Consider the following 23,455-nt stretch of genomic DNA (forward strand, 5'->3'; position numbering starts at 1 on the left):
GTAGTCACCGTGCTATTTCTTCTGATGAGGAGGCGGGTTGGAAATCCCCATCTGTACTGTATGTTGTTGTAGTGGAGGGTTTCCGTCGTTTCCCTAAATTCCTTTCGTTTCTGCAACGTGGCTGCGGATAGGTCTATGAACATTTTGATGTTCTTATACTTCTGTGGAAGCTCTCCGCCTTGTCGCTTGGAGTAGTGCTTCCTTAGCATGGAAGTAGTGTAGGTGTGTTAGTACATATCTGGGGGTGTCTTGTGGTAGGAACGCCGGTTTTTGCACCCTGTGATGTCTATCCAGCAGCAGAATTTCAGCTGGTATGTCTGGTGCCAGTGCCTTAAAGTACCCCATGAGGTACTCGTGTAGGTCCTGTTGCCTCACCTCTTCTGGGATGCCTCTGATGCGTAGGTTTTGGCGGCGTGAGCGGTCCTCTAGGTCCATGACCTTCCTCTGTGTGAGGTCAAGTTGCTGCTGCAGATCTTTCACTTGGTCTGCCATTTCATTATGCACTGTGACTTGTTCCTCCATGCGGTTTTCCATGTGTGCTGTCCAGTCCCCCAGCTCCTGCATCTCTCTCTTCATTTCTCTCAGTGTGCCTTGCAGGGTTTCCAGGATCTTGCTGGACATATTGTCTAGGCACTTCACTGCAAGAAGTCCTGGGTCACTGGCAGGTTTTGCACCCCTGGGGAGGATGGTAGTGGCAGCGTGTCATTACCTCCGTCGCCATCTTGTTCCTGGTCAGCTAGGCCCAGAGATTTTGGCGTCGACGCCCAGGTCGCGAAAAAGCCGGCGCGGTCATTTTTTTCCGCTTGCTTCTTGGCCTTTTGTGATGCCATGTTAGGAGGTTTGCGGACGGTGACTTTTGGAGCCGGTACCACTGAAATTATTCTGTGTCGGGCTGTCGGTGCGCGGAGCTAAGCACAGTGCGACCATCCGCTTCGCTTGTCAGGCACGCCCCCGAAATATTGATTATTTTAAGCATTTGAAAAATTCCCATGAAACACGAGAACAGTGCCTCACATCCCCATCATCTAATTTACTCTGCATCTCAATATGAATATGTTCGTCATCAAGTTGTAGTTTCTATTTTATCTCCTGAGACCATACTGTAAACACAAAAATACACATTTTACTCTTTCTTAGTTTTTATTCTTTTGAACCTGACTGGTGATCATAGTAATATTGTAGCACATTTGCTGCAAACAGGACATACGTTTGTTAGAGTGTGTTTTTTATGTTACATCAAAATTTCCATTAAAGGAACACTATAGTCACCTAAATTACTTTAGCTAAATAAAGCAGTTTTAGTGTATAGATCATTCCCCTGCAATTTCACTGCTCAATTCACTGTCATTTAGGAGTTAAATCACTTTTTTTCTGTTTATGCAGCCCTAGCCACACCTCCCCTGGCTATGATTGACAGAACCTGCATGAAAAAAAAACTGGTTTCACTTTCAAACAGATGTAATTTACCTTAAATAATTGTATCTCAATCTCTAAATTGAACTTTAATCACATACAGGAGGCTCTTGCAGGGTCTAGCAAGCTATTAACATAGCAGGGGATAAGAAAATCTTAATTAAACAGAACTTGCAATAAAGAAAGCCTAAATAGGGCTCTCTTTACAGGAAGTATTTATGGAAGGCTGTGCAAGTCACATGCAGGGAGGTGTGACTAGGGTTCATAAACAAAGTGATTTAACTCCTAAATGGCAGAGGATTGAGCAGTGAGGCTGCAGGGGCATGTTCTATACACCAACACTGCTTCATTAAGTTAAAGTTGTTCAGGTGACTATAGTGTCCCTTTAAACTGGAGTTCAGCCATTGCAATGAGACTTTTTGTTTCTTTATGACAGGGAATAACATTAAAGGAGTTTGATGCTTTGGATTTTGACATGATCTTGATGAGCCCGCCATGCCAGCCGTTTACAAGGTATGTTTTTGTAATAACCATTATCATACTAACATGGTTTCTTCATGTCGCACTGTATACAGTTATCAGTTGTAGCCAAACAGGAAATACACTAACAAAGTGAGTTAGCTGAATTGATTAAGATATACACAAGAAATGTATTACAGTGATAAAAAAGGCATTAGAAGTATTAAACTCAATGAGCACTGAACCAACTGACCCTTACAAAAAAGAGTAGTTATCCTCTTAGTGGACACTTAACCTTAATAAAACATTGCTTCATGCGGTGATAACATCTAGACCAGGGGTTGGAAACCTTTTAGTAGTACTCTACCAAAACAAGATCTTGAAATCCCTTGGCATGCCGGTCCTATTATTTTTTATTTTTTATTGAGGTGTGTTGTCATATTGTGCTTGTGTTGTTTATTGGTGCTGCAGCTGCTTTGTAATGTTAGATTGTCAGTGGTGTTGTGTTTGTGCGGCCTGCTCTACTCCACTGTGAATTCCTGGGCCCCACTGGGACTCCTGATGGGCCAGATCCTGTTTGACTTTGGCAGCCTTGAGTGCCGTGCAAAGGTACTCATGCACGGCACACGTGCTTAAGCTTACTGATCCCTGATCTAGACTATTATTTGCATGTGTTAACAGTTTTTAATATTTTAAAGTATTTTATCAGGTTATTCACTAAGGTCCGAATTGGGAAAAAACATCAGACTACATATGGGCACATGTGGACTCCAAAATCCTGACATTGTTGATAAAATTCAAATATCTGGATTGTGTAAATGAGGCCCAGGAACAGGCCTGAATTTGGTCTGGATGAACACCTCGGCAATGCAAGCTTTAATTATGTGGCAACTGGCCAGAGCCACCATATGGGGGAAAAAAAATTAATCCTATGGGGTTCATAATACTATAATGGAGATATTGTACCTCTCTAGGCCTCCACCTGCCATGTGGTTGATGGGAGTAAGTTTACTAAATGTTTAAAACTAGTGACTGGGAGTTGCTGCCCAGTCACTAGAATACGCTACTTTCAATGTTACTGGCTCTCATGGGTCCCTCCCTAATGACAGCCCCCTTGGCCTCCACCCATGGATGATTTATAATAAAGGGTTGCGACCTAGTGTCCCTCCAGTCCCCAACTATGGGCAGTGGGTAGGAAAACAAATTAATTTAACACTGTACAGCGCTAAGGTTACCTTTAAGAATTTTGCTGGCGTTATATAAATAATAAAATAGAGGGCATGGACATGCCCTCGTAAACCCCAAAATAATTGCATGTCCCCTCCTGCCCAGGTGTCTTCCCCAAATCTTATACATCTTTACTGCTTTTTATGTAGGCTTTTAACTGCCTATATGCACAGTCATACCTAATGTCATGTCCTAATGTAATGTACCAGAATAAAAGGAGAACTGAAACACAGTGCTTTTCCTTATTACACGTACGTGGTTAACCATTAGGATGTTCTTTGAGGAAAACTTTTCTACAAAGAGAAAATCAGGTCCAGACCTGAAGTATAAATGCTCCACTCGTCTCACTATGGTCCTTCTTTATTCCGTGTGTTGAATATATGGCGAGACATCTGCCGTTGTTGTAATGTGCTTTTTTCTCTCTCTTAGGATAGGCTTACAGGGTGACGTGTCTGATCCGCGAGCAAAGAGTTTCCTTTATTTTCTTGGCATCCTTCCAAGGTACATGTTTGCTACTTAAAGGGACACTATAGTCAGCAGAACAACTACAGCTTATTAAATTTGTTCTGGTGAGTACAATCATTACCTTCAGGCTGTTTTGCAGTAAACATTGTATTTTCATAGAAAATGCAGTGTTTGCATCTCCACTGGCCACTTCTCAGATGGCTACTAAAGGTGCTTCCTGGGGCAGTGCTGCACAATGTGTCTCCACCTTCTACATGGAGACACTGAACTTTCCTCATAGAGATGCATCTCTATGAGGAGATGCTGATTGGCCAGGGCTATGCTTGACTTGTGCTGGTTCTGCCCCCGATCTGTCTCCTTGACAGTCTCCGCCAATGCTATGGGAAAGTATTGTGATTGGCTCAGAGAATCACTTCTGGTGAAGTCAGTTAAGCAGGCAGATCAGGGACAAAGGCAGCATCTGCAGACTTAAGATTTTACTATATTTAGGGAGTGGGGGGGGGGGGGGGAGAGGCAGGTAGATGGTGGTTTTAACACTATAGGGTCAGGAATACATACTTGTGTTCCTGACCCTATAGTGTTCCTTTAGTTAAATTAATAATTTCTGGAGCGCGCTTTCAAAAAAAGGATATTTAGAACACCATTTAGAGTTGCTATGATTTAAAATTACTGCTACAACACACTCTAGTTGTGATACCCACACATATTGTACATAAAAGAGAAAAATAAATGAGTGGAGCAGTAATCACTATTTAGGTGATATACCCTGAATATATATAAAATGTGAGAGAATAAATGCAGTTCAAGAATAATACTTTGTATTCAAAAGATGACCTCCATGTAGTGATTCCTCAGCACATATAGGAAAAAATACAAAAGGAACACATAATAATGTAGATTGCACACCAGTTTAAGTGTATTCCCACAAAGTGTACCCACATAGAGGACTAAGGAAATACGCTAACAAAGTGAGTTAGCTGAATTGATTAAGATATACACAAGAAATTTATTACAGTGATAAAAAAGGCATTAGAAGTATTAAACTCAATGAGCACTGAACAAACTGACTCTTAAAAAAAGAGTAGTGAGTTAGGCATGGCAATCGCCGCTACTCACTGCCCGGCTTAGTCAAGTATGGAGCTGGAGGCTCTGGCTTCGATCAGTGAAGTTTAGAGCTGGATTGCTCTATCCTGTTATTGTACACAAGAAATGAGGTAACGCTTTAGTATTTTTATTTTTGGTAACTCTGTTTATGTTTACAGGTTGCAGAAGCTTCCCTCTTACATTATTTTAGAAAATGTGAAAGGATTTGAATCATCAGTAGCCAGGTACTATTTGTTATCTGTTTTGTGTGTTTATAGCTAAAGTGAATTTTCTCCGTTCTAGCATTTTTGCTTTCCTTTTTATAGACTTACATGTAAGTTATATTTTCATTCTCCAAGTGTATCAATGATAACGTGTGATTTAAATGAGAATTAATTATACCTACACGCTCTGGCATCCAGAGAAGCGGGACACCGGTGGGAGGGGTGTTCAGGGGGCAGACTAGCCATGCAGTTGCATTACTGGATCCCAGCTGCTTGCCAATTAATCAGGCCAGCCCACTGAGGGCAGACTGTTTTGGTACTCCCTGCAGAGGCCTGGTACCCTGTACGTAGGTCAAGCGTGTCTATTGATGCACTCATGCTGTGCTTGTTGGGGACAGTTTCCTGGTGTATCCAAAAGCAGAAGTCAGGACAGGACCCAAAAATGGGGACTATCCTGCTGAAATCCGGATGGATGGGAGGCCTGAACATGAGCTAGTAAAATCACCAGCAAGCACGAAAGTTCTTTTAACATCATCTAATACCATACACACTCATCTGTCCTGCCCCATAAGGCTTAAGATATGGCCTCACAGTAAACCCTTTAGACCACTGTCCTGTAACAGAATTAGAATGTACAATAGCTGCGAAACCTGAAATTTTGTTTTTCGGTTCTATAAGATAAGGCGTTTTGTGAATAAATATGAAGAATGACCACAATTGAGTAAAAACTGAAAGCTTGATGTAAACTTTAATTTGTACTTTCAAATTGTGCGTAACCTGCATCCCAGGGAGGCTGGAGTGAAGTCCCCATCTCCATGCAGAAAAGCAAATACAGGTCTGGAACCATGAATGGGCAATTTAAATAAACCTCTACCTGTAGAATTTAATGCAAAAATAGAAATTCCTCTATTAATCAACAGAATTACAATAAAAACCGTTGTGATGATCAGGGAGGAAGGAGGCAAAAATAATCTAATGTATTTTATACTGTTTTATACGCAGAATATTTATTCACGGAGAACCTGTAGTTCCTGTGGATGCAAACGTTGCAAAATGACAGCATATTAAACCATTATTTCTAAACTTCTACTGATTTTGAATTGGTGGAGGATTCTTTGACGTCTCTTTAGAACATATTTTTTCTTGTTTTGTGGGTAAAGCTCATGATATAAATTTGCTTTTTATGACCCCAATTACAGCTTTTAAACACTGAAAATGTTTTGTCCTTTTCAGAGAAAACTTAATTAAAACATTACAGACTTGTGGATATCACTATCAAGAGTTTCTCTTATCACCAACGTGTGTAAGTTAAATATTGATAACTGTAATTTATGGTTTGTCACTCACAGCTTATAGGAGCACCATATAGGGTTCCACATTGGGAGGTTGTCATATCCAGAAAAGTATAATTAAAATAGCTCCCATTTGGCATTATCTGCCAGGTTCACAAAGTACAGAATGACCATCACCTTGTTTAACCCCTTCTCGCTCACATGAGTCTGTGATCCTGTCTAAAACCGTTACCATGAAGTTAGAAGCTAGAGCACCACCAGTATACCTTGGGGGGTGGGACAAGTTTGGGACGAGCCAGTGACACCTGGAAAGGGCTTCCACCATCCGTGCTTAGGCATTGTGTTGACAGGCACTCCTGCAAGGTTAGAGAGGGAACACATATGCAGGATTATAGGTCTAATAGAAGACCAAAAACATGCAGATAGGGGGTAACCCAAGAGATGATTACATATAAATCAAAAATGAAAAAGAAACCCAACTCTCACACTATCACCGCACCTAACTTAACTCACACCACGCAAAGGGATGGGGAAATAGCAGGCCCAGACCCTATGCCTATGTCGAATTCACGCCCAAGCACCCCACGGGGCAGCAAGAATATTAACTATTATCCTCACCATAGGCATAGACACCACCACCGAAATGACCACTAGCCCATTATAACAAAAAATGTGCAGACTATGCTTCAGCCTAACTTACATTAAAAATGCAATGTTCTTGTATCCCTCGCTCATGCTGTTGTGGCATTTACACAAATGTTTGTACCATTTCCAATGCACCAAAAAGACAGAATTTTGAGAAAAAAAATGTACCCAACACAAGAAATATTTGCCAGCGTTAGTCTATGGAGGGGCGGCAGCTTCTGCGAGGTTGTCAATGCATGGAGTGCTGTAGCAATTGCTCTGTTATGGGCAGTTCAATAGACTAGTTCTTAGTCTGCGCTTGACACAGACTCTTTGCTGTTGTCCAAAATATATACTGTCCTGCCAAATCTGTGATAAGTGGTTGGAAACAATATACATGCAGCTTGTTATCTGCTGGACGATACCTGGCCAGCTTCCCTCTTCTACAGTAGCCCAGTCTAGGTGCTATGTTTAATAAATTCACTAAAGCTTATTATGCTCAGTTTAAATGGTGGCCAAACACACTGTAGAAATTCAGTATATTAGATGCTTACATTTTATGGATCTTAAGGATTAGATAACATATGCAACTTGTAAACGCTATTCTGTTTCTATTATAATTTGTTGGTGTTGATTGATTGCTGGGGAAAGTAATGGTACAACAAAACATAAGATGCCTGGATCTTTATAGAGCTCACTTAAACTGGCAATACTATAATGTGCATGTTTAATAATGTTACATTTATTTTAACATTTTTATTTTATTTAACCAATTATTTTATAGTACCCTGTTATACATACATTGGTATTACTACATATGTAAAACTCATTAATGAGCACAGTAATGATTTATAATGGATCATATTGTCAATGGATATCTAACATCTTAATATTCTGACATCAAAAAGGGGACAGTTTATGAAGTTAGCTAGGTTGGGGTGAATGTGATTTAAGAAATTTTAAAAGTTGGAAGTCAGCTGGGTCAAGCAAGTCATCTTTGAATGAGTGAGTTTTTAAACGAACATTATAAGGTCAGAAACAAAACATGTATTCCTGGCTGAGATTGCCAAGGAGGCGGGCCGGGGCAGGGCCAAATGCCTTGCTGACCAATCAGCATCTCCTCATAGAGATGCATTGAATCCATGCATCTTTATGGGGAAAATTCAGTGTCCCCATGTTGGGTGTGGAGACGCTGAACGTCAATGCTGCACACTGTGCAGCACTGACCCAGGAAACACCTCTAGTGGCCATCAGAGGAGTGGCTACTGGAAATGACCCTAGGCAGCAATGTAAACACTGACTGTTTTCTGAAAAGGCAATGTTTACTGCCAAAAGCCTGTAGAGACTGACTACACTCACCAGAACAACTAGATGAAGCTGTAATCTGGAGACCATAGTCTCCCTTTTAAGTATCGTTTCAAAAGTACTAAGCAAGGTAAGGGTTATGGAGATGAAGGAATAGAGAGGATGGATAAGACTATTGAGGAATATTTGCGCAAACAGCATTGTTTTAAATTTTGTGAAATGAAATAATGGGGTTTTTAGGAAAACAATGAAGAATGAATGTCCTAAATTTGCAGTAACAATTCACCTTACACAAAAAAATAGAACACAAAATGTATGAAGTGCCATTATGTAACTGCTTTAGAATTACTCAATCAAATGCTTGTTTTTCTGTTTTTGTTTAGTTTTTTGTCTTTTTTTCAGGCAGATATAAATGTTCTTGTTTTCCAGCATGTCCCTGTTCATTTCACATCTTTAATTATATTTTTAATTGGGGCATGTTTTGAAATGTTTGTTTTCATTTAACTAGCTTGGGATTCCAAATTCAAGACTGCGTTACTTTCTGATTGCAAAGCTTCAAAAAGAACAATTTGCATTCCAGGTCACCAATCAAGTAAGCTTCCAAATAATAATACAATGCAACTGCCGACAGCATATCATTATTATATGTATAATGCTTTGATTTGGTTGCTTATTCACGGTTACATTCTATATTCTGTGTGTGTGTGTGTGTGTGTGTGTGTGTGTGTGTGTGTGTGTGTGTGTGCGCGCGTGTTTTCTTCTTAACTTATTGTAAACTATTGTAAGTTTCTATTGTTTTGTGCTAAACCATGAAATTTAGAATGTTTGAGTGCATTGTTTGCTTTAGACTATAAAAGTTGTGTGTGTTTGTATATAAAAAGCAAATCTACAAGATGACCTCAAAAGAAGTACAGTTCAACAGCGACATTTACTTTTTATCCATCTGCAAGAAAAGACTAAACATCAAAAATCCACTTGCTACTACGCACAAATAGCAGTTTAACAGTTTGCTGTTTAAACGCAGCAGTGAGAAACTAAGAAAACATCTCATCCACCAGCTCTACAACAAGAAATATAGCATACAACACAAAAAAACAATCTATACTCCAAAAACTACGTGAGGATATATATTGCAGAACAACTAGAAAATGAATTACACTATTTTTACAAAAAGCAACAACAGGACCTTTTTTTTTTTTTTTTTTTTTTTCCAATTCTTTATTTTATTTGTGCATAGAGTTAACAAGCAGATGTGCACTGCCACAACAGCTGGTGCAAACATAAAGGTAGACATGTGATAACAGTAGTATGGCATCCAAAACATTGCACTTTTTAAAAAATATAAACAGGGTTGAGTAGCTTTTAGTTCAGTCATGCGCAATTTTATGTTAGAAGACCTAGAAATTACGTTGAGTATTGTTAGGTAAATGGTGTTTGTTTAAACGTGTTCGTAGTAGTAGCCTATTGCTGTCGACTAGATGCATATAACAACCTGGTCTGTGAGTATGTCTTGTCGAGAGCTGGTTATGCTAGTAAGGGCTATTTGTTTGTCATAATAGGCTACATGGTAGTATACAAATCGCTGCCGTCCGGAGCATTTGGTAGAGTATAAGGGGAACATGCTAGACCCTAAGTGTGTGCAACTTAGTAATACAGTGTGCTTGCAAAACAGCATAGTAATATTACATTTAAAGCAAAATAAGCAAACATGCAAGTAGATATGGTATAACTGCTCAAGATTATGAGTAACGTAATTAGCTAATATAGCAAGCATCGAGTAAGGGGCAGTGGCTGGTTGTTATAATAGAAATTGCTGGGTTATTAGCTCGGGCAGCTTATAAAGTAAGCCACTGTGGCCCCTGCACTGAACTAAGCTTAAACAATATAAACCTGACATGGTTCCAGAAGAGGTTCTAGAAATAGCCTCTGTCAACTCCACAAATTACTTTCATTATTCCCTTTCTCTGTCATTGATTCCTTTAGTGCAGTTCCCAAAGCATAATAGCTTTAACACAGGATGTCTATGGATAGTGCGATGACCTGCATTAGTTTAAGTAGACAAGAAGGTAATTAGGTCATATATAGCTAGGTAAGCAGGCTGAAACGTAAGTCTGGACTTAGGACCTGAGAGGCTACAGGAGTACATACATACAGACTAGCATATGGTAAACAAGCTTAATGTATTGTGGAGAATACTGACATTCTGTCTAGGCATATATATATATATATATACACATTTCTAGTGCAGGCTGACCAAAGGTCCAGGCTTAGTTCCTGGGAGGGTGCATAGGTAAGAGAAAAACTGTGTTGGCTATCAAGGTCCATTGGAATCATGCAAAGTCCTGTTGCTAAAGCAAGCTGCGCTTGTCCAGAATGTCCACCCCATGGTAGCCCAATATCGGCCGGGCGGTGGTCCGTGATGGCTTGTCGGGCGACCCGTCTGAATGTTGTGCCGCCTGCCAAGATGGGACAGAAGGTTTGACGACTCTGGAAGTAGTTGTAAGTACCGTCCCTCCTCCGTCGTAGGGGCACATGGGTTTAGTGTGGTAATAGAGCTGGCATAGTGAGGCTCGTCGGGACTGCCTGGGTGGTCTTAAGGCCCGTGCTGTGCTGTGAAGTAGGCGTTTTGCGTCTACCGAGCCCGGGTGTGCCTTGTGGTTGGTGGCAGAGTTAGCTCCTGTCGGCTGGATAAACCTGCGTAGGGGTTGCTCCGTGGTGCCTTGGGTGGTCTGGTTCTGTGCCGGGCTTGTCGGTCGGCTGCCCTCTTGTGTGCTTCTCCACACATGGGCTCTGTCATTGCCGCGATTTTGTTCTGGCGGGCGCTGGAGTAGTGTGCCACGAGGATCCCACCCGACCGGCTGCTTTGTGCAGGTATGTGATAACTGCCCTGTGTGTGCCAGAGCCTTAGCTGTCGAGTGGGGGTGATTGGCGTAGCGCCCGTCGCAGGCTGGTGTGTCCGTTTTTGCCGCCATTTTAGTGGAGCCGCGTTGTGTGGATAGCGCGGTGTCTGGCGCGGTGCAGGTTGCAAGATGTGGGCCGGGATCACCCCCACCGGCCCGGGGGGGGGGGAACGGAGCCCTGGTTGCACTGCCATGGGGGTCCAGCACGACACAGTCGGGCAGGATAGCGGGGCGGCGGCCGTCCACCCCGCTCACTGCCTGAGTAGGCCTCATCCCGTGGGGACGACTGGATCTTCTTCGAGGGACTAAAACAACTAAGTGCAAGCCTCTCCTCTCTGCTAGTGCACCCCTGTGCGTCGGACCACGGCTGCAGGTCGTCGATCGGGCTTAAAAATAGCTTTGTTAGAGGCTTAAGGTTCGAATAATGCAGGAGCTGTTGGTGTATGCGACTGTTCAGTTTGGCGGTCAGGCCCCGCCCCAACAGGACCTTTTTTAAGAAGAAAAATAATAAACTCATCAGACTTCAGCAGGGTTATCACAAACATCTGGCAGAGAAAGAGAAATGGCAAGAGAAATCTGGTATCGTAAATAGTTCAGATTATAAACTATTCTTACTCCGAAGCATCAGTTCTCTCCAAAGGATTATCATTTTGCCCTAGCACAAAACTTGGCCACTTTGAGCTCTACTCTGATTTGGAAGAATTTTTCAGAAGGATGCGACTTGAGGAATACTTCCTTGACAAAGAAAGCCCTGAAACAACAATGGATTACAACAACAACAACAACAACAACAGGAAGAAGAACACTAATTTCACTCCAGCACCAGAATGAAATGCCAAACTGGACAGTTACATTGAAAGTTTCCGTCTAAGAACAGCATCCTTGGCGACCAAGCAAAACCAAAAGAGAACTTTTGGTAATCTCTCAATACATGAACAAACTGTTATAAGTGACTTGAAAAATAATCATGATATCACCATCAAACCAGCAAACAAGGGAGGAGCATTGGTGATAATGAACACCCAGGACTACATAAAAGAGGGGGACAGGCAATTGTCAGAGGGCAAATACAACAAAAAACTAAATAAAGACCCCACCAATGAATATACAATGCAACTTAGGGAGCGCATTAAGAATCTACATCTAAAACTGGAATCACTCATACCAACTAGTCCCTACATGGGCACTTTCTACATGTTTCCCAAAATCCACAAAGCAGGTAATCCTGGGAGACCTATAATTACAGGAATGGGAACTATTACAGAACAGATCTCAGGGCTGATAGAAAATACCCTAAAACCTTTTGTCACCAACACTAACAGCCTCTTAAAAGACACCACTGACTTCCTTAACAAGCTCAGCCAAATCACCAATCTCCCTGCTAACACCATCCTTGTAACGATGGATGTGGAATCTCTGTATAGCAACACTCCACATACAGATAGAAACATAGAAACATAGAAACATAGAATGTGACGGCAGATAAGAACCATTCGGCCCATCTAGTCTGCCCAGTTTTCTAAATACTTTCATTAGTCCCTGGCCTTATCTTATAGTTAGGATAGCCTTATGCCTATCCCACGCATGCTTAAACTCCTTTACTGTGTTAACCTCTACCACTTCAGCTGGAAGGCTATTCCATGCATCCACTACCCTCTCAGTAAAGTAATACTTCCTGATATTATTTTTAAACCTTTGTCCCTCTAATTTAAGACTATGTCCTCTTGTTGTGGTAGTTTTTCTTCTTTTAAATATAGTCTCCTCCTTTACTGTGTTGATTCCCTTTATGTATTTAAATGTTTCTATCATATCCCCCCTGTCTCGTCTTTCCTCCATGCTATACATGTTAAGATCCTTTAACCTTTCCTGGTAAGTTTTATCCTGCAATCCATGAACCAGTTTAGTAGCCCTTCTTTGAACTCTCTCTAAGGTATCAATATCCTTCTGAAGATAGGGTCTCCAGTACTGTGTACAGTACTCCAAGTGAGGTCTCACCAGTGTTCTGTACAATGGCATGAGCACTTCCCTCTTTCTACTGCTAATACCTCTCCCTATACAACCAAGCATTCTGCTAGCATTTCCTGCTGCTCTATTACATTGTCTGCCTACCTTTAAGTCATCAGAAATAATCACCCCTAAATCCCTTTCCTCAGATGTTGAGGTTAGGACTCTATCAAATATTCTGTACTCTGCCCTTGGGTTTTTACGTCCAAGATGCATTATCTTGCACTTATCCACATTAAATGTCAGTTGCCACAACTCTGACCATTTTTCTAGTCTACCTAAATCATTTTCCATTTGGCTTATCCCTCCTGGAACATCAACCCTGTTACATATCTTAGTATCATCCGCAAAAAGACACACCTTACCATCAAGACCTTCTGCAATATCACTAATAAAAATATTAAAGAGAATGGGTCCAAGTACAGATCCCTGAGGTACCCCACTGGTGACAAGCCCAAGCTTCGAATATACTCCATTGACTACAACCCTCTGTTGCCTGTCACTCAGCCACTGCCTTACCCATTCAACAATATTGGAATCCAAACTCAAAGATTGTAGTTTGTTGATAAGCCTTCTATGTGCAACAGTTGGCATTAATGCTTGTTTCCACTTTCTCTCTTATGCCGACAACCAAAATTACAGCTGCCAAATTATCACAGAACTGGCACTATTCATCCTCACACATAATTATTTCAGTTGTAACAACGAGGTTTACCTACAAGTCATGGGCATTGCTTTAGGCACTAAGATGGCACCCCAATATGCTAATCTGTTTAAAGCAGATCTAGAACCGAGATTCCTAGAAATACAGCACACCAAACCATACAAATATTATCGTTATTGATGATATCTTCATAATTTGGACTGAAAGCAAAGAAAAACCTCATACAATTCCATGACTCTTTTAACTCCTTCCATCCATCAACCAAACTAAAAATGGAAAATTCACAAGATCTGTGAATTTTCTGGACACGACTGTGGCATGTAACAATACTACAATCTACACCTCGGTTTACAGAAAGCCCACAGACAGATGCAGTTACCATCACATCTCCAGCTTTCACCCCTCCCATACTAAACAGGGCATCATCTACAGCCAAGCAACTAGGTACCATCACATATGCTCTGACCCTAATGACCATAATTTACATCTAAATGCACTTTCCCAATCTTTGAGACAGGCTACAAACCAAGGACTATTACCAAACAAATCCACTCTGCTGTAAAAACTGCTGCAGTACAGATAGAAATCGATATCTACACATGTACCACTTGTGGTCACCTACAACCCAGATCTTGAGGAAATACGGAAAATCATTAAAGATATACAATCAATGTTAGCAGACGAAACACCCATTTTGGCCTTTAGACAGCCACCAAGCCTCCAACAAAAATGAATCATCAGGAAACTACCCACTGATAAGAAGAATAAAGAAAAAAGTGGGGGGGCGGAGCTGGACCGCCAGGCTGAACGGTCGCATAATGGAGTAGCTCCTGCAGAACTCTCCAGTTTTAGCCTCTAAAACCCGGCATGGCGCTTACCTGATGACTGGCTGCTGTGACCCAGTGCAAGAGGCCACCCTGGTCCCGAGGAGAGACTTGCTGTGAAGTTCTAGTCCCTCGGAGGAGCGATCCTTGTCGCACAAGATGAGGATCGATGAGTGGCGTGGACGGCCGCTGCCCAGCTATCCTGCCCACCAGCGGTAAGGCAGAAACACTGGGCTAGGCGGGTCTGGCCCTGTTCCCCCCCCTACCCCTGGACCGGCGGGTTTGATCCCGATTCCCACCCCGTGGCCCATTGGAGCGCAACGACACCGGTGCTCGGAACAGCGGCAGAGCCGGCCTAGAACACAGGCCGCTCCCAAAATGGCAGAGACCGCATGGCAGGCGACCCTGATGACCGCTGGGCGCACTCACCTCTCCTGACGCCACACAAGCGGACCGCCGTCTCAGACAGAGCGAGACCCGTGGAGTGGGTGCTATGACCTCACAAGCCACACTATGGAGGAGCTGCACGAATACCTGACATACTGGAGGATACCAACCACAGCGAACGACAATGTTGCAACACCCTGGCCTAACCTGCCATTCCGATCAGCTCACCGCAAGGGGGCCAAACTGCAAGGACTGCCACCTATAGCCGACATGGTAACTGGGTACTCTCTCCAGCCCAAGACAAGCACCCGACTGGACTGCCAATGACCCACAAAGGGACTTTAAGTAATACAGCAGTCACCAAGCCTTTTGTCCCAATAATGACATCCTCACAAAATTCTGTTAGTCCAATAAAAAAGGTATTACAAGATACAAATTATCTGTATATTTATGTGTGTATGTATATAATTTAAAATGACTTTACATTGATTTCTGCACTTTCTCTGAATATCAAGTCGATTTCATGTTTGCGTATTAATATTAACAGCTTGTCATATTGACTTTCCCATTAGATACTTGAAGGATTTCCTGCCTGTGACACTATGAGTTCCTTTGAATCTCCTTGCTCTGTTACAGTAAAGTCTTTGGGAGGAAATATTGAAACAGATGTAAATATACAAAATGTGATAAGCCATCCTCAGTGCAACCCCATACCGCACTCAGATGAAACCATTCTCTACAAGTTGGAAACAGCTGAGGCACTAGAGAGGAAACAAAGCCAGAACAATGACTCTTCCATCCAAATGTTAGAAGAGTTTCTTGAGAAAAATGAAGATAAAGACATGAGCCAATTTTTTCTCCCGCCAAAGTCGTTACTGCGATACGCTTTAATTCTGGATATTGTCCAAACAACGAGTAGACGTTCAACTTGCTTTACAAAAGGGTGCGTACTAACATTTGTGATCTGCAGTCATTCTCTTTAGTATATGGGGATACATGTGTCTAATGCTTGATTGATTTATAAAGCCTAATGAAAGGTCTTGATAGACCCATCTAGTGGTCAGATTTACATTTAGTTCTTGCCCATTGATTAGTTAAAGAGAGAGACTTTGAGCCATAACCTCTAAAGCCCATTGTAGTGGTTATGGTCCTATGAGACTGTAGACACTTTTCCCTGGTTCTGTATTATACTGTTTAAGTGTTTTGACAAAAACTAGATTTCCCCAAAGCACTCGTAGCCCAGCTCTTCACTCACAGCCTAACATTGGTGTCTAAATATGAATGAAACTGATATTGTCTATGCAGTATTGTAGCCGACACATCAGCAATATGGCGTGGGGCTGGGCAGCAGGTCAGACCTCCTCTCCCTCAAAAACAGTCTGGCACTGAATTGTGGTACGGTGCCACAAAATATCACATTCCTTTAAAAGTTCACCAGCTGAGGGTCTTGGCTATCAGAAGATACATTTAGAATATAAAGCCCATCCACCCAAAGACTAGAGTTTCCCAATCTAATTTAAAGGATATTGTATTTTGTTGAGCAGCACTAGTATGTAGTAGTTACTAGGTTCTATGGCTGAAAAGTTTTATTTATGGCAGTATCCTCAAGTCAAACTTGGTTAAGTCATCCTGTTACACATATTGATACATCAAACACAGGTAGAGGCTTCTACTGGAGTGCTGCATACTGCTGTCAGACCAACAGCTGGATTTACCGAGGGCAGGAAAAATAAAATACGCAAAAAATTGCACAATAGTGAGCGAGGACACACATTCAAACTGCCATTTAACTATATTGAATGTCAATTTGGAATTTCTTTGATCAGTTAGAATAAAAAAAAAATGTGTTTTCCAAATGGTTTAATAAAATTATTTTTTTATTTTTTTTTATTTTAGTTACGGGCATTATGTGGAAGGCACGGGTTCTGTCTTACAGACCGCAACAGACGTTGAGGTTTGTTTGGCTGTTTATTTTTTTTCAAAAATATAAATACAACAATTATTATATCTTGAATCTTAATTTGCAGTTCCCAGTAGAAGGGTCACATGAAATAGTCATTATTATTTTAGAACAGACTCTGTACCTGTTTAAAGGTCAAACATTTGTTTTGTTGCATAGACTTTAGATGAACCGCATATTGTCAAGGCAACTATTTTCTGGAACATTTACAAATTAATTTCATGAGCTGGAATGATTGGATCACAATTATTATTCTGCTTTAATGGTAGTGACCCTCAGCTCTGGTCATCTTTGATGTGGAAGATATTTTTGAGATGGTAGAGATCATTTACCTTCCTGATAAAATTGCCCCTCATTACTGTTGGAGGATGGTAGTTTTATTTTTGTAGAGCATTGGCAGCCAAACGCCTGTCTGTGTCACTGAATGGTTTATTAGTTCTGGACAATAGCGATCCTATTAAGTGGACGGGTGAAATGTTCAGCCAAGTTAAAAAATGTCTCCGTGATTTTCACAAACACTGTTTCTGCTTGTTGGGCTGGATACATTTATTGGGAGTTTGTTGACATTTTAATCTGCCTGGTCATTGTGGGATGATAGCCTGCATTGGTGTTTAATTTAATTGAAGTTCAGCTTTTCTAACTGCATCCAATAACATTTCCCTCTGAAATAAATTGTTACATTATTATTTTGCAATCTTATTTTATATGTTAATGTTTTTTTTGTGTGTTTTTTTTTTTTTTTAATATTTTGAAATTCAGATAAGTTCTGCGTATGAATCACTGGAGACGTTGAACGATGAGGAGAAACTTGCAAAATTATCCACTTTGAAATTAAGATATTTTACTCCCAAAGAAATATCTAATCTCCATGGATTTCCTCTGCAGTTTGGTATGTAGACATATCTTCATAATAAACCATATCAACTCTTATTTTTATGACCTTCAAGCTACAGCATGTGTTAGTCCTAGGTAGTAAAGTTGAATTCTTATTACCTAGGAATCTGTTCATCACAAAATGCAGTAAAGGAACACACTAACATTAGAAATACAAATACATACAGTGCAAGTATGATTTAGATATCTGGGACCTTCCCCAAATAGGTATAATCATTTTTTTTCACTTACCTTGTTGAAGTCACACCTCCTGCACTGGCTGAGATCATAAATACTGATGATCTTAGCCAAGTCAATGCTTCATAAGGAAGCATAGGGAGGCTATTGCACATGTGCGCTAATCGCCAAACTGCGCCAATCAGCACCCACTCATGAAGATGCATTGTCTCAATCTTTGCAGGACTGCATGTAGGAAGCCAGTTCTAATGGCTGTCCGAGTAATATCCACTAGAGGTGGCATTAGGCAACAATTGAACTGCCATTTCTCATAAACGGCAGTGTTTACTCTGTTCAGCCTCCAGAAACAGTCACTTTGCCTCTGAACCACTACATTAAGCTGTAGTGGTTCTCGTTTTTAGTGACCCTTTGGGAGCTGCCAGTACTCGCAACCAACTCAACAGCCATGAATTTACCTTGAGTCCAATCCCATTGGATGTCAGAGGGTAAACACTCATGGATTAATGAAAGCTGTACTATGGCAGCTGAAGGACAGAACTACTTACATTCTCAGGTACTTACCTTTCTCAGGTACACATTAAGTACAGGATATAGTCCAGGCTTTTTTTTTTTTTTAAATGCAGCATTTCCTGTGTGTAATCTATTTATTTTCCTTTAGGTTTTCCTGAGAAATTAACAACAAAACAACAATACAGACTGCTCGGGAACAGCCTTAACGTGCACATTGTAGCCAAACTCATCACCGTTTTACTTCAATCCCGCTGATATTATTGCAAGTTGTGGAGTTGATCATGTTCCTCAAGTCATGCTTTTTATGTTTGTACACAGACTGTATGAAAATAAAATGTAAATAAATGCATATAGAATGTAATATTATGATTATTACTATTAAAAGATCTATTTTGTTTTCCAGTTTGTCAGTCTTTTTTCGTTTAACACGTTGCCGTACAAAACATTTAAGGTTCTGCTTTTTACATTCATTAAATAAATCCTAAAAACCCACGTATGTGGAAAGCATTTGACTTGTCTGTCCATATATTCATTGTCCACTTAAGTCCATAGCCTTGCAGTTTCTTTGTTTGTAATGGAGCTAACAAATTAAGCATTAACATTCAGGTCATGTGCAAAAACCCGAACTGAACAACATTATACCTCAATGTGCATTATACCTCAATGTGCGTTATGCCACAATCCCCGGTGGGATTGAAATTGTCCAGCAAGACGCTATTCACAAATGGTGCTCTTAATTCAGTTCCTCGCTAGATAGTGACAGTGTAATTATCTCCCCACTTGCTCCCTTCTAGGCATAGTATTTGGAGAGGGACTAAATGAAGGACAGCACATGCAAATAATTGGTTTATTGGCTTGGCTGTCTCATTGGAGAAGAAAGAGACTCCTTTCTGTTTAACATGTGGCATGTATATGATACAAACGGCACAGGAACAAAATTGACATTAGTAATCTGGAACGAAGTGTACTAGGCTTCCTGATTGACAGCTCTCACAGCTGCAGCAAACTATGCAAAATGCTGCTGTTATAACCCACTCTCAGACATGAAAGTAGGCTGATGCCATAATGCAAAGTGCTTATGGTGCTTAGAGTAATCCTTTAAAGCTGGGGTGCCCAAAAGGTAGATATATTAGAACTGCAATGCCCATGATGCTTTTGGGATTCGTAGTTCTACAACATGTATCTTTTGGGCTCCCCTGAATTAAAGGCGCACCATAAGCACCATAAGCACTTTGCTTTACGGCATGAGCCTACCTTCATGTCTGAGAGTGGCTTATAACAGCATTCCTGCATAGTTTGCTGCAGCTGTAAAACAGCATTCCAGAGCTATTACATAATGGTTAAGCGATATATTTTGATATTTTGTTTTGTAGTCTATTGTGATATTGTCACTGTTATAAATTGTTTTATATTACATGATATATTTATATTCCTTTCACCATTCTTACCCAAGTCTCTCATTAGCAGGAGAAGCTGAGTTCTTGATTACAGTATTGTCCAAACATATTCTCTGATACTACTGTTACTGCAATGTGAATATAGTAAGGAGCACACCAAAAATCTTTATATATATGAAATGAACAAACTTTATTTACATGGGTATATACTCTGGGTCTGTCTCTTTAAATAGTATCCACAGAAATACAAAGTCATGCTATAAAAAAAGCATTTACCAAAACAACATATGTATACAAGCACATATGAACACGCAATGCGTGGTATATAAATGACAGAAATATCATACAAACAGACCAATATATAAAGTATAAACAAAACCCAAACATATAAAAAATGCAAAAAACCATACCAAGATCAGTGAGAAGCAGGGACAGAGTCAATCAAAAAAACCAACGTTTCGGCTGAAAAGCCTTTGTCAAGGGAGCATGTTGAGAAACTAAGTTCTCCCCTTATATACCCACCAGAAATACCAAGATTAAAAACACCTGAGAGTGATGGGTGGCCACCCATAATGATTGAAATCCTCACAACCATCAAACACCTGTTTATGGTTGCCAAGGATACAAGCTTTGGTAATATATACACATCAATCATACATAAATAACATCAGAATGGATTATAAATAATGATATAAATCAATTTAGAAAAAACAATATGTGTATGCATAAAGAACTAATATCCTAGACATGCAGTGTATGACAGAACTTTATCAGATCATAAGTAATAATGTTAGGAATAAATCCCATTTAGAATACCAGCATCTTACATTAGCCATACCAAAGAGGTCTTAGCATAGATAAATAATAAAGCATGTACTACATACAGATAAGAAAAATTGCACTGATCAATTTCCAGCCGATCAGAGTGTACTCTCAGTCCGTCCTGAGCGAAACCGAGGCGCGAGCAGCAGCATGCGTTTCAAAAAGCCGAACCCAGAAGTAGATAGAGTGAAATGGAACGCGTGCGTTCCAATATATGCATGCGTTCCAACAAGAAAAGCCGGTCTCTATCTAGCGCATGACAAAGGCTTTTCAGCCGAAACGTTGGGGTTTTTTTGATTGACTCTGTCCCTGCTTCTCACTGATCTTGGTATGGTTTTTTGCATTTTTTATATGTTTGGGTTTTGTTTATACTTTATATATTGGTCTTTTTGTATGATATTTCTGTCATTTATATACCACGCATTGCGTGTTCATATGTGTTTGTATACATATGTTGTTTTGGTAAATGCTTTTTTATAGCATGACTTTGTATTTCTGTGGATACTATTTAAAGAGACAGACCCAGAGTATATACCCATGTAAATAAAGTTTGTTCATTTCATATATATAAAGATTTTTGGTGTGCTCCTTACTCTATTCACATTGTTATATTTTTTGGGTTCTTTAGGGGATAGAGCCCTATGTGGGTGAGCACCCTACATATATTACATTAGCCTTTTCCTGGGGCTAATTCAACGTTTAGTCGAGTGTGCCCACCTTGTCTCATTTTTTACTACTGTTACTGCAGACAGAATGACTCATGTGTTTATTCTCACTTGATTAAATCAAAATTAATAGCTATATTTATATGCTTTAGTAAAACATCAACAAATAAATCAGACAATCAAAAGACAGTCCAAAAAACACCCATAAATGCTTTTGCCAAACAAAACTTGACTTGCCAGTTCAATACCTTCCAGACTGTGACAATATTCTGAGTTTATAGCCAGCTTTTTCTCCCAAAGTCTATTTAGACATAAATCCTAAGTGTTCTGTTCAACCCTGGGTAATTTAATAGTCAAGTGCTATCGGCTGAGATCACCAAAGTTTGTATCTTTGACAGGGAGTTACAGTCTGATTACTACTGATTGCATCTTGCAGAAATGAAATAGATAAGTATATGGATGATAAAATGCTCACTAGAGATACATTTTGTTATCTATTAAAACACGGTCATCGTGCACCCTCAATAAAATAAGTTCCAACAGAAAAATGAAATGTGTGTCCAGTGGCGGAACTATGAGTGAAAAGTAAACTCACACGTAGGGTCACCTGCAGCCCTTCAATAGGCCCTATCAGATCGTTAGTTCCCCCGAACAGTAGTGCTTGGAGGAAGCAAGTTCCTGCCAGCGTGCAGCCAGCCATACGTGGGGTCAGAGGAGAAGACTGAGAGGAGTGGGAGAGGGACCAAGAAAGCCTGGAGTTATTTGCCATTCTGAATTTGCTTTCTTAACATTTCTCAAAATAAAGATTTATTTTTTTTAAACTAGAAAGCCTTGAGCCTCAGATTCCCATCAACCACAGCCAGCCCTCTTCTATATCCTACAGTCCACACCCATGTGTTCCAAAAATGTATGTAAACCTTAGGGTGGCTATCATTCCAACACCACTCACAAATACAACCTCATTCAAACCCCAATACTACACACAAGCACACCTCTGCATTCAAACTCCAATACGACACACAAGCACACCTCTGCATTCAAACTCCAATACTACACACAAATACAACACTGTATTCAAATGGCAACAGTACATACAAACAACTACATTCAAATGCCAATGCCACACACAAATATACCCCTTCATTCACACACAGACCATTGCAACACTGCTCACAAATACAACCCTGCAAGGATAAGCAAATGGTTGGTCCCCGGCTGGCATCATGGAAGTTGAAGGAAGAGGATCTACCTCTTAGCCACCCCTTTTACCATGGAGGCAGCAAAAAATGTTCTTGAACCAGAGCCCTCTCTGCATTAGTTCCTCCACTAAAACTGTTCCTTTCAAAGCAAATTACTCCATTTTATGTAATAGCTGTTTCTTATTAACTTATAAAAGTTTACTATTTCTCTGGAGAGAGAGCCAACTCGCAGACTAGGTAGAAGGTGGGGACGCAGCTGGCACGGGCTTCCCCTCATTGTCCTGCCCCGGCTCACTCCCCCGGCCAGCTCTTCCCGTCCCCCTCCCTCCCCAGCCCTCCCCCTCCTCCTGCCCACCCGGAGCTGAAATGTTGGCCTTTCCCCCTCCCTCCCTCTCCTGCTCTATTACTATCTCTGTCTACCTTCTGATCTGTCTACCTCTCTCTCTCTTAGGCCCCAGTCTCCTCAGGGGGCCTTCTATCACACACAGCACCCATAAGCGTAGATTGCATTAGGATGCTAACAGTAGCTTTATCATCCTGCTATGAATGGCATAGTAGTAGAAGGGGGGGGGGGGGGGGGGGGTGGATGCGAGAGCTGGAAGAAAATAGACAATAGAAACAAGGACTAATAAAAGGGAATAACACAAACGCTGTTGAATCATAGAGCACGTTACCCCCATTAGCGAACGAGAGTCACTGGCCGGCCCCACCACCTGCGACCTTGACAACAACTACTCTTTAAAACCCATAGCACATACTTGAGACTGACTTGAACTCATAGCCCTTCCTAAGTGACGAACATACTAGGCTAACGGGCACGTGGTTATGACCCACAATGTAACTAGCCCTACGCCAGCTCATGTTGTCAGTCTCAAAAAACCTAGGCCTGACCATAAGACCAATGCGGAACCCTTACTATGCAGCAACATTATCTGAATGTTAAAGTACTATCAAAACTGT

At 40.9% G+C, this 23,455-nt stretch overlaps 1 protein-coding gene across 2 annotated transcripts in view; it reads left to right on the forward strand.

Moving 5' to 3' along the window:
• TRDMT1 (tRNA aspartic acid methyltransferase 1) overlaps nucleotides 1-18,753 on the forward strand; it is a 40,369-nt gene extending 21,616 nt beyond the window's left edge. For both annotated transcript variants that reach the window (XM_063450780.1, XM_063450781.1), the window contains exons 3-11: nucleotides 1,850-1,926; nucleotides 3,529-3,600; nucleotides 4,827-4,892; nucleotides 6,105-6,174; nucleotides 8,601-8,684; nucleotides 15,444-15,814; nucleotides 16,768-16,825; nucleotides 17,591-17,720; nucleotides 18,561-18,753. In XM_063450780.1, the coding sequence (XP_063306850.1) occupies nucleotides 1,850-1,926; nucleotides 3,529-3,600; nucleotides 4,827-4,892; nucleotides 6,105-6,174; nucleotides 8,601-8,684; nucleotides 15,444-15,814; nucleotides 16,768-16,825; nucleotides 17,591-17,720; nucleotides 18,561-18,667 (1,035 nt within the window). In that variant the 3' untranslated portion in view covers nucleotides 18,668-18,753. The remainder of the gene's footprint in view (nucleotides 1-1,849; nucleotides 1,927-3,528; nucleotides 3,601-4,826; nucleotides 4,893-6,104; nucleotides 6,175-8,600; nucleotides 8,685-15,443; nucleotides 15,815-16,767; nucleotides 16,826-17,590; nucleotides 17,721-18,560) is intronic.
• Nucleotides 18,754-23,455: the final 4,702 nt, after the last annotated feature.

This window comes from Pelobates fuscus, chromosome 4 (genome assembly GCF_036172605.1).
Source record: "Pelobates fuscus isolate aPelFus1 chromosome 4, aPelFus1.pri, whole genome shotgun sequence".
Taxonomy (NCBI): domain Eukaryota; kingdom Metazoa; phylum Chordata; class Amphibia; order Anura; family Pelobatidae; genus Pelobates; species Pelobates fuscus.